An 11,203-nucleotide genomic window follows, 5' to 3' on the forward strand; every position below is an offset into this window, starting at 1 on the left:
CATTTTATCAGAAGTATTTATATAAGTGCATCCTATATGTTGAACACATTTCCAAGCATTGAAGCTATAGCAGTGAACAAAACAAAGGTCCTTCCACCGTAGAGCTTACAGTCTAGTAAGGGACAGATGTTAAATCAATGCATAAGTAATATACACTTATTTAGTAGTAATCAGTCCTAAGAAGAAAAATAAAGCAGTATTGTATGAGGCCAGGTGGGTGTTTGAAACATCGTGGGGCCCACTCTGTAAAATACATGATGATCCATCCACTATGCTGCATATCTGGAATGAATACAGAATAATATTGAGTGTAAACTGTAATTGAAAAGTTAGAAAAAATAAAGCAGTGTAACAGGATAGAGCGTGATGGTGGGTCTGTGTATCATATATTACTCTTGCAGAGTCATAGAGCACAAGAATCATACAGCAATGAAAAATTTTAACCCACTGCCAAATTTAATTGAGTTTCTCTTATTGTGTGGCGGACAACTAACTTTTTATGATGTTGTGTTCTGTATAATAAGTGTACAAGTGAGCAATGAATTCATTGTCCAGTAGGCTTCTCTAGTTTTTTTTATGAATGATATCTGCTTGTCAACCTAAATTTTCAATCTTTTGGAAGGTAAGCAGATTTTATGAGGCACTTGCCACGTAAAAATGTAAAATTGAGAAGAAGCACACCATCCTAATAAAGGCTTAAAGTCACATTACTGTTAATATTAGACTCATCAGATGAGTAGTCTAGTTCCTATTATGAAGATGTTCATTCTTTTTCAGTATGAGCTATTTATTATGGTAGCAAGAAGCACAGGAGCCGACTTGGATTAGTATGTGTAACTGATGAACAAAATCTAAGTTTGTCACTGAACTGTCGGCTACATGAACAAAGAGAAGGATAAAATTCTGATTTTTCTCTTCTGATGAGTCTTATGACTAATGGAACACTTATTTAGCAGGACTAAAATATCAAAAATGTACAATATACCCAAGAAATTTAAAAACATGAAGCGTACTTTCATTTTAGATGTCACCAAAGTTTCTGAATATGTTTGCTGTCATAACATAATCAAAACATTCTAAAATTTACTCCTTCACTCCTTTGTTGAGTCTAGTCCCTCTGTCTTTCACACTCTCCGCAGCTAAAGTTTTATAGCATTTCCATTAAGAATATGACACACAGTCATTATACATGAGATACACCCAACTGTTATCTCAGACTCCTGGACTCAGAACGGTCCATTTGCACATCTGCTTATACTAGAAAAATATTTATACAATAAAATATTTCTCTGTAGATCTGTGCGAAAATTTATATTTTTAAAAGCTGGGAACCTTAAATAGCAGTATTTTACCCTTGTGTACACTGTTTTACTTGCACTTATAGAAAAAGTATTATAAATATAATATCCATGAAAGAAATACTAGGTATAGTAGCATATTTTATGCTTCAAAATAAAAATTAAAACCATCTACCCATTCATTGCCATGTGAACTTAGTGTTGGAAGGATAATGTTTGTGGCCACCATGAATTCTGAGATGCTTGTGAGAAAATATCATAAAAATATGAGACTACGAAGTCAGTCTCAGTCTCATATTTTAATACCACATGATCTCACTCATTTATGGATAATTAAGACCATTATAAACTGATGAACAAAAATAGATACAGACGCAGAGCAACATCGAACAGACTGTCAAACTACAGCGGGAAGGCCGGGGAGGGTTGGGGGTGTGGGTGGGTAAGAGATCAACTGAAGGACTTGTATGCATGCATATAAGCATAACCAATGGACACAAGATATTGGGGTATGGGAGGCCAGGGGAAGGTCAAGGGGAGAAAAAAAAGGAGACATATAATACTCTTTGTAATACTTTAAGCAATAAAACAATTAACAAAAAATATGAGACTGCCTTGTAAACTGTGGGAAGGAGATTGAGTGACACCACACAATGCTGTTCCAGAAGTGACAAAAAAAAACTTTCTAATTTTGCGGATGCTTTAGAATGATTTTTATAGATTTCATTTACAAATTTACAGAGGAACAGATATGTGGTTTTAATTTGTATTGTATTTTGTATTAATCAGCAGGTAACAATAATCAGGTTTAGTTTTAGCAGAATATGCTGTGCTTATTAGATGATGATGCAAAGTTTGGTTTGTGAACTGAAAAATACTCCACCTGTCCAAAGAAGGGGATCCCTTGTCTGAAGTGGGGGTCCACTTTCACAAATGAGAGTTGGGTGATAGTTCTTGTTATTTCACTGAGCCCTCTTCCAGTTAACTCCACCTCTGAAAGAAGAAGAAAAAAGAAAGTCATTTTTTTGGAAGGGTGATCGGCCTGAACTTCTTATCCTACCTTCCCCCTTTCAAATCATACTTTGGCAAAGGATATAAATCAATGTCCATTTCCTTTTCTCCCGTACCCACATGGTACACAAACCTGTTCCTTCTTCTTTGATCTTGGCTTCCACTTCAAGTTCCATTTTCAAACCTTCTCTCTTCATCTGGAAGACCTTGGTTTTTACTTGCTGAGAGATGCAACCCTGGCTGTTTAGCTAAAAGGGGATAGAATAAAATACAAGAACATAATACTAGACAGACCAGGGGTCAGTTAATCTGGTGGGATTTTTGGGGGGCAGGGAACATAATTTAGGTATTTCCTATAAGAATACAATACCTTTAGGGATTGGTTATTATTACATTTTACAACAGTATCTGCTTTATAATTGACAGGTGTATTCCTTAGTATTTGAGATTTCTTAGCGTGACTGAGATAGAAATGCCCTAAAATTTTTGGGATACATCTTATCGTAATAGGCGGCTAATCCTTCACCAAAGTCTGGCTCCCCTTCTGTAGTGTTCAGCTATGGCTAGAAAGTCGCTGCCTATCTGGGGACTGTGTTTCCTACCTCACTGGTATCTAAGTGGGGCCATGTGACAAGTTCTTGTTCATAGAAAGAATGAAACTGACATTCTTCCCAGAAAAGGTGGTTAAAAGGTATGCTTTCCCCCCCTCTTTCCTTCATACAAATGGATGTCAAAGATGGCTTTGGATACCAGTTATTGAAGTTTGCTCCGCTTCCATCATTCTGTGTGTTTGCTGCATCAAGAACATCCATAATGGACAATTATAAGAAATACATAATTCCTACTGTGCTAACTCACTCATTTTAAAACAACTATTATACCTAGCATAGAATTCTCTTATCAGGTGCTATCTTCCTGAGTTAGCACCATGTTGTGACTCACTGCTTATTAACAATGCCTTCGTCATTAGTCCCTAGAAGAGTTTTCCACCTACCTTCTGACTTAATTTCTCACAGAGAGCTTGTGACTCTCCACCAAAACAGTTAGAAGGATTATAATACTTTCTGCACATGCTCATGGTCACACGTCCTGGGACTGGCTTTCCATACGTGTATCTGTCATAAGAACATCGCCAAATGAATCAAAGTAGACATTGAAAATCCACATTTCCGACCTATTTATATTTCCTCTTTTAGCTAAATTATATTTACTCCCGTCTCATCCCTCTAATCTGCACTTTCCATTTGCAGGCTCAAACATTATTGAGCACAGCCAAGTAATGATCCTTCTCTTCTAGAATTCTCCAGTGCAACATGCTGAAACTTACTATAGTCTTCTTTTATCATGCCTTTTCTCTTAATTTTTAATTTTCATCCAAAAAACTATCTTTTGTAGCCTAGTCTCTGTAAGGACAATTGCCTGTGCCATGATAGTTATAATGCTGGTAAGATTTTGAAAGAAAATAAGAAGGGAAAATAGGAAGGCAACAGGAAAGGAAAGTTCTAGAGGTGAGATGCTCTCATGTATTTCAAGTATTTGTGCTGTCACTGCTCCTAAAAACACTAGCCAAAATATCCCAAATGGTGAGTCTTTTTAAAATAATTTCCCCCAAAAAGATTTAAAAAAAAAACCCAAAACACTCACAGGCCACACACTGACACTTTCACCTCTTCGTCTGAGATAGTGATTATCTTTGGCACTGTTACTTTCACTTCAAACTTGGGAAGCACTGTTGATAGGAGATAAAGGAAGTTTGTGATTAGTTTTCAACTTCTGGGGAGTTAGTACTTTCAGGTTCTTTGTAACACTTCCCTGACAATAGTTTAGGCTCCCGAAGAGGCAGCTCTCTTCTCCAATACATCTACCTGCTCAAATGGAGACAGTTCGAAGAACCGTCACAGACCCCTGTAACGTTACTAAAACAAGGATGTTTTCTATTTCTTGGAGATGAAAAAATTGCTATGAATATAACTAAGTTACATAAAGTCCTATTCACAAAGCATTAATTGTCTTAATGGGAGTAAGGTATATAACTGGTTCTACTCCAACCCCAGTCTCACCCAGAAAATGTGAAAGGATTCAAAATAAGCTCAAATTCTAGGCCCTAGAAGTTTAAATGTGAAGAAAAATATTCCATGATTTTCCATAATTCATACCAAATTCCTCCACGGTGAAGGGGTGCTCTGCCGTTTCACCTGATTCTTTCTGTACCAGCACCTTATAGGAGCCCAGAAATGGCTCTGATGAGAGGGGAAAGGCCAATTGCTTGAGGCCACTCTCTAACTTGATCTTCTGCCATTGTGCGATGCGATTTCCTTTGGGGTCCTATGGATACATTAATTGAAAATTACCAAAGAGCTTAGAGCATTAGAGACAATTTAGGGAATCTATAGAAACTCTGTTATCCACAAAGAGGAAAATTGGATGGTCATAAGGAATGAGGAGGGGAGATGAGTTAGAACCATCTGTGTTACATGAGTTTGAAGGCTTCTCCCTTAATGACAAGTTTCTGGGATGTTGTAAGAATCTCTCAAGTAAGAACATTTTCCCTAAATTTATTACTTTACATGTAATTATGGAATGCTTCGTTTCACTTACCTCAATGGATACTAGTGGAATCTGAAAGAGAAAAGAGAAATAAAGGAGTTTAGAATTGTTCACAAGTATTCTCACTTCTGATTTATAAGCAAGGTAGTTTTATCTAGAATAACTTTACCTGTAGTAAAACACATAAAATAATTACAGGTTAAGTTTTATAGAACTTTTAACTAATCATTTAAAAGCAATTAATAAATAATGATAAGAACGTAATAGGCTGTCAGCAACAACTACATAGATGCACTTGCCATTCATTAGAAATGGGATTTACTAATATTACTTAAATGTGTAAGGCATCCCAGGGAAGTACACTCTTTTGCTTTGAAATTTTATAGGCTGAGAAGTAAAATACCAACAGAACTATAAGTAACTATGTTCACACGCAAATATTAAGATGAATCAGAGAATTCTTAGGTAGTTCTAAGAGTAAAGAAGAATGACAATAGCTCCTCTGCTATCAATGTTTATTCATTGTTAAAAAGTAATATTTATTAAGTGCCTACCATGTGCTGTGTGTCATTATAGGTTCTGGGAATATTGCAATGCACAAAAGAACAATATATCTGCTTTCAAGGAGCTTACTTTCTAATAAGGAATAGATACAAAAGTATATATGTGTATACAGTTGATATATATATAATTAATATACATTAATCTGTACGTATATGAGATTAATTGAGAACATTCTAAGTTTAATTGGGTGACAATTGCCTAAGTTCAGTACCAAGACAAAAAACTTAATTACTCTCTTCACCAGGGATACTGTTTAAAATGAGGATTTTACATTATTCTAATGCGAGAAATTACTGTCCTCAATACCAGATTTCTCGACTCCCTGATTCTCCCCCAGCACCCAAAACAGACTCCCAACCAAGTTACAAAGAAAATAATGATTCTATATATATATACGGATACTCACCAACTCCCTCAGGGGGTGAAAATTTTCATCCAATGAGACAACACGAAACTTCACTGAAACAGAAATATTTTTTATCACTAGAAATCTTAAACCAGGCCTATAGGCTGGTAAGACAAACCATTAAGAAACCAGTATTATAGGGCTTTTGATTGGGGAATACGTGGGGGAGGATCTTTCCTTTTTGAAGTTGTCCTGACTGTTGGCCTCTTTGTACCTGTCTGTCCTGGTTTGTAGATAGGTTTGTCAGTCTGGACAAAGACCAGGCTCTCTTGGTTTTTAACCAGCACTGTGGTCTGCCTTCTGAATTCGTGGGTTGCTCCTTTCACTTGGACAGAAAGAAACATTACCTCTTCACTGGATGGAGTTCTTGGGACCTGAAATACAGGAGAGATCCGGGGAATCCATTCAGTCTTCAATGTTTCCTCCTCCATCCCTGTTGCACTCCTCCCTGGAGATATCGCCTCTTTTACTTAACTTCACTCCCTCATTCTTACCACAGAAAATTGGCATGAACAGAAATTATTTTTGTTATTTTACAAGTAGGGAGACAGGACATAAGATGGAGGAAAATACCTCAGTAAGAAAGGACATAAATGAGATTCACATCACCTTATAGATCAGTCTTGATTCAGGTATACACTAAACTTGACCAAGTTTTTACGTGTGGACAGGGCATGGTAAAAGCATACTTAGGCCCATGAGAAAAAAAACTACAATATTTTATTAGTATAGGTTGTGGGCATTTTATATATGGGCGACGCTGAAGAGTTACTGGATATTTGCTCATGGTAATTTCTATAACTTTCACTCTTAGAAAGAGTATGGGGTGATGTATTCCTGTCAGCCCACCACTGGGGGCTTATGTTGAGTACTAGAGGCCTGTGGTACAAAAAGATTCATGCAATAGGCCTTCCTTTCCCCTGGCTGCCAGCACCAGTTTTCCTCTGGCACCCAGGACCCAGGCCTTCGCTCCAGCCGGAGCCTCCTTCAAGCCTTCACTGCTCTGGCCGGAGCTGCCTACAGTCTTTGCTCTGCTGCTTCGTGCCTACGTATACAAATTAACCGCCATCTTTGCTGGCGGTTAATTTGCATATCGCTCTGATTAGCCAAAGGTGGGCATAGCAAAGGTATGGTCAGTTTGCATCTTTGTCTATTATTAGATAGGATTTTCCTACTTTGCTTTATTAATATTATTTTCTCATTTAATTTTAAGAAGTCACCTTTTCCCTTTGTCTGGTGCATGCTGCTTTTCTTTTTGCTAATAGAAACTTTCTTTGATCATTAAGTTGGTTTAAATATGCGTATAAATTTTTGTATCTCATAAATTCCTGCATAGCTGCTTACTTTCTACTCTTAGTTGCTACATTTCATTCCTTTCTGAAGTCCTTGCCAGCTTCTAAAAGCCTTATCTTGACTGAATCCTGGATCTCTGTGACCCTGACTAATAGAAACAAGTATATTAAGCCAAACAGCCATACTCACAGTGAAAGAGACACAGCGGAATAAGTCCTTTTCTGCCACCAGGTTAGTGAAGAGGCTCTCATTCTTCCTGAGAGAATCCAAGGAAACACTTACAGTCACTGTCTCATTCAGGTGGCTCAGAAGGATGCAGGCCTTCTCAGGGGTCTCAGTGTGGAGCAGGGAGGGGACCAGCGCCATATACTGCCTGGAAATGGGGAAGTCCAATTAGAGGAGAGGCATTGTTATCAACAGCGATATTTTTCATAAAAATTATGGGTACTATCATTAGTTCTATACCAAGAGAAGATGTATTGATAAGCCTGAAATTAATCTTTGCTATTGAACAGTAAATATGAGAATTATTCCCCTGTCCATCACCAGTGCTATGGCAGTGAACATTTTGCTTGAGGTGAGCCTTAAATAGATTAAAATTAGTAGGTTTACCTTCCTTTAAGAAACCCAAAAATGTAGGCATCTGAATTAAAATTAAAAAATATGCTAATTATATATATTTATGTTGTAAATCTATTTTACATTAGGATTTTTGTATAAAGCAAGCAAGCTTTCAGGTGAGACACTGAAAAACCAATCAATTTACAGAACTTTCATTGAGTATCTATATTATATCTATATCTCTATCTATTTATCTATCTATCTATCTATCAATCGATCATCTTCAACAGCTCTGAGAAAAATGGTATGGCAAGTACTTGCTTTCCACTTTACAGATGTGGAATCTGAGTCTTAAAGCAAGTGAGTCATTAATTTAAAGTTTCAGTTGTGGTAAGCAACTAATGAAATCTTAGGGTGTTACATAACCCTGGATGTTTGCATTTTAAATATTTGCCTTTCAACTCCTGGCTAGACAATGGCTCCACTCAAAAATGGTCTTCTACATGATTGACTTTTGAGTCTTGGTAACTCATGAGCAAAACGGAAACGTTTCCAATACCCTCATATATACTTTCATTGACCCTGTAGTTTTGAAACATTTTTTAATTGAGTTTATTAAGTGACATTGGTTAACAGAACCATTGTTATCAACAGCAATATTTTCCATAAAAAGTGCGGGTGCTATCATTAGTTCTATACCAAGAGAAGACGTATTGATAAGCATGAAATTAATCTTTGCTATTGAACAGTATATATGAGAATTATTCCCCTGTCCATCACCAGTGCTATGGCAGTGAACATTTTGCTTGAGGTGAGCCTTAAATAGATTAAAATTAGTAGGTTTACCTTCCTTTAAGAAACCCAAGAATGTAGGCATCTGAATTAAAATTAAAAAATATGCTAATTATATATTTATGTTGTAAATCTATTTTACATTAGGATTTTTGTATAAAGCAAGCAAGCTTTCAGGTGAAACACTGAAAAACCAATCAATTTACAGAACTTTCATTGAGTATCTATATTATATCTATATATCTATATCTGTATCTATCTATCATCTATCTTTCATCTATCTTTCTATCATCTATCTATCTATCTATGTATCTCTCTATGTATCTATCTATGTATCTATCTATTTATCTATCTATCTGTCTATCTATCTATCATCTTCAACAGCCCTGAGAAAAATGGTATGGCAAGTACTTGCTTTCCACTTTACAGATGTGGAATCTGAGTCCTAAAGCAAGTGAGTCATTAATTTAAAGTTTCAGTTGTGGAAAGCAACTAATGAAATCTTAGGGTGTTACATAACCCTGGATGTTTGCATTTTAAATATTTGCCTTTCAACTCCTGGCTAGACAATGGCTCCACTCAAAAATGGTCTTCTAAGTGATTGACTTTTGAGTCTTGGTAACTCATGAGCAAAACAGAAACGTTTCCAATACCCTCATATATACTTTCATTGACCCTGTAGTTTTCAAACATTTTTAAATTGAGTTTATTAGGTGACATTGGTTAACAGAACCATACAGGTTTCAAATGCCCTCTTCCATCTCCCCCAGCCCCCTTTCCTTCTAGCTATCACCGGACTGTTACAGCTTAATCCTTTCACCATTTTTTCACCAAGGATTTTCGTTTACAGAACTCATAATAATTTTAGATAGCATGCAATCCATATTTTCAAGAAAACATTGAGCCTGCAACCTGGGCATGTGCCCTGACCAGGAATCTAACCATGACCTCTTGATTCATAGGTCTACGCTCAACTACTGTGCCACAGCTGCTGGGCTTTATGATGATATTTTAAGATAAAATATATTCTTGTATAAGTTTTTCGTGGAATTTTAAATATCATAGAAATAAGATACCCAATGTAACTTATTTTAAAAATAAATCAATGCTCAGCGGGTATGGCTCAGTGGTTGAGTGTCGACCCATGAACCAGGAGGTCACAGTTCAATTCCTGGTCAGGGCATATGCCCAGGTTTCCAGGCTTCATCCGCAGTAAGGGGCATTCAGGAGGCAGCTGATTGATAACTCTCTTTCATCATTGATGTTTCTATCCGTCTCTCCCTCTCTCTTCCTTTCTGAAATCAATACAAATTTTAAACATATTTTTAAAAAAGAAATCAAAATGTTTTTGTTGTAATGATCAGAAATTTAACATCTTTCCCCTTTTCCTATATAAATTTAACTCTTCTTTTAAATGTAATGTGACCTGAAGTTGTAAATATTGAACATTTTCTTCTGGATTCAGTTATTTTCAAAGGTCTTACTCATATAACAAAATATATCAAAATAAATTAATATATTGTAAATTATAATGCATACATATTAGATATAAAATAAAAATAATTTTGAAGCACATCTTTAAAAGAATGATGTGTTTTTTAAATGTATCTATGGATGGGTATTCCTTGTTGCAAGAATTAAAAAAGGTCTAACATTAATTCTGTTGCTATTTTTGATTTGTATAGATGTACCATGAAAAGTTATTCATATATAAGTAAGCATATACAGATAAAACAATTATATCCTTATTAGCAGTTCTTGTAAATCTTCTACATTAGATGCTAGAAATCACCCTGTGCCCTATTATCAAGAATTGCTTCACCCAGCCGGCATGGCTCAGTGGTTGCGCATTGACCTATAAACCAGGAAGTCACAGTTAGATTCCTGATCAGGACATATGTCCAGATTGCAGGCTCGATCTGCAGTGGGGGCGTGCAGGAGGCAGCTGATTGATGACTCTCTCTCATCATTGTGTTTCTATCCCTCTCTTCCTTTTTCTTCCTCTCTGAAATTAACACAAATATATTTAAAAAAAGAATAAAGCAAAACCAATTTGTTAAAAAAAGAAAGAATTGCTTCTAATCATCTGTCAGCTGCTTATTTCTGTTAGGTCTTCTTTCAGTTTTGTTGAAACAAAAAAATTGTCACCACATGATCTATTAAAGGATTTTCTCCCTTTCCTTAGAATACTTTGCTTTCTCAAAAATAAACATCAGTATTTCAAATTGTTTATTTCTTTGGCACCCTGAAGATTTTTATACCCCAGGACAATGCTCTACAGTAATAACATTTGACTGAGGGAGAGATTTCTTTTTCTCTCATAAAGTGGAAGATGGGTAATTAAGAAAGGGGAGGTGAGGAAGGATAAATAGCACGGTCTCCAGCAGATCAATATGAATGTGAGAATCTGAAAGCTGATTCCATTAAAACTATCCATTTTTAATGCCCCTTAGAAAGTCCTAGTATATTCATGGATAATTTAGAAATTCAGAGTTCCAAAGAATTTGAAAAAAAAAATAGTTAAGAAAAAGTAAAGAATGAATAAACCAGATTTATAAAATATCATCATTGAAAGAGACCTTAGAGATTAAGGTGAGAGTTTCATAAGGAAGACAAATGAATGATATAAAGAAGAATCTAAAATAAAGGAAAGAATTCTTTTTTTAACTCTTAAAAGTGCATTTTAATGAACCAAGCAAGAGTTTAAAACATATATGTGTGTGTGTGTGTG

At 35.9% G+C, this 11,203-nt stretch overlaps 1 protein-coding gene across 1 annotated transcript in view; it reads right to left on the reverse strand.

The window, feature by feature from the left end:
* The window catches only part of LOC102418514 (alpha-2-macroglobulin-like), a 43,100-nt gene that overhangs the window by 31,555 nt on the left and 342 nt on the right, over positions 1 to 11,203 (reverse strand). The window contains exons 2-10 of the mRNA XM_014451664.2: positions 7,309 to 7,492; positions 6,041 to 6,200; positions 5,827 to 5,879; positions 4,908 to 4,928; positions 4,466 to 4,634; positions 3,954 to 4,038; positions 3,304 to 3,424; positions 2,443 to 2,557; positions 2,182 to 2,291 (exon numbers count right to left, since the gene is read on the reverse strand). Of these exons, the coding sequence (XP_014307150.1) occupies positions 2,182 to 2,291; positions 2,443 to 2,557; positions 3,304 to 3,424; positions 3,954 to 4,038; positions 4,466 to 4,634; positions 4,908 to 4,928; positions 5,827 to 5,879; positions 6,041 to 6,200; positions 7,309 to 7,492 (1,018 nt within the window). The remainder of the gene's footprint in view (positions 1 to 2,181; positions 2,292 to 2,442; positions 2,558 to 3,303; positions 3,425 to 3,953; positions 4,039 to 4,465; positions 4,635 to 4,907; positions 4,929 to 5,826; positions 5,880 to 6,040; positions 6,201 to 7,308; positions 7,493 to 11,203) is intronic.

This window comes from Myotis lucifugus, unplaced genomic scaffold (genome assembly GCF_000147115.1).
Source record: "Myotis lucifugus unplaced genomic scaffold, Myoluc2.0 scaffold_10, whole genome shotgun sequence".
In the NCBI taxonomy this organism is placed as follows: Eukaryota; Metazoa; Chordata; class Mammalia; order Chiroptera; family Vespertilionidae; genus Myotis; species Myotis lucifugus.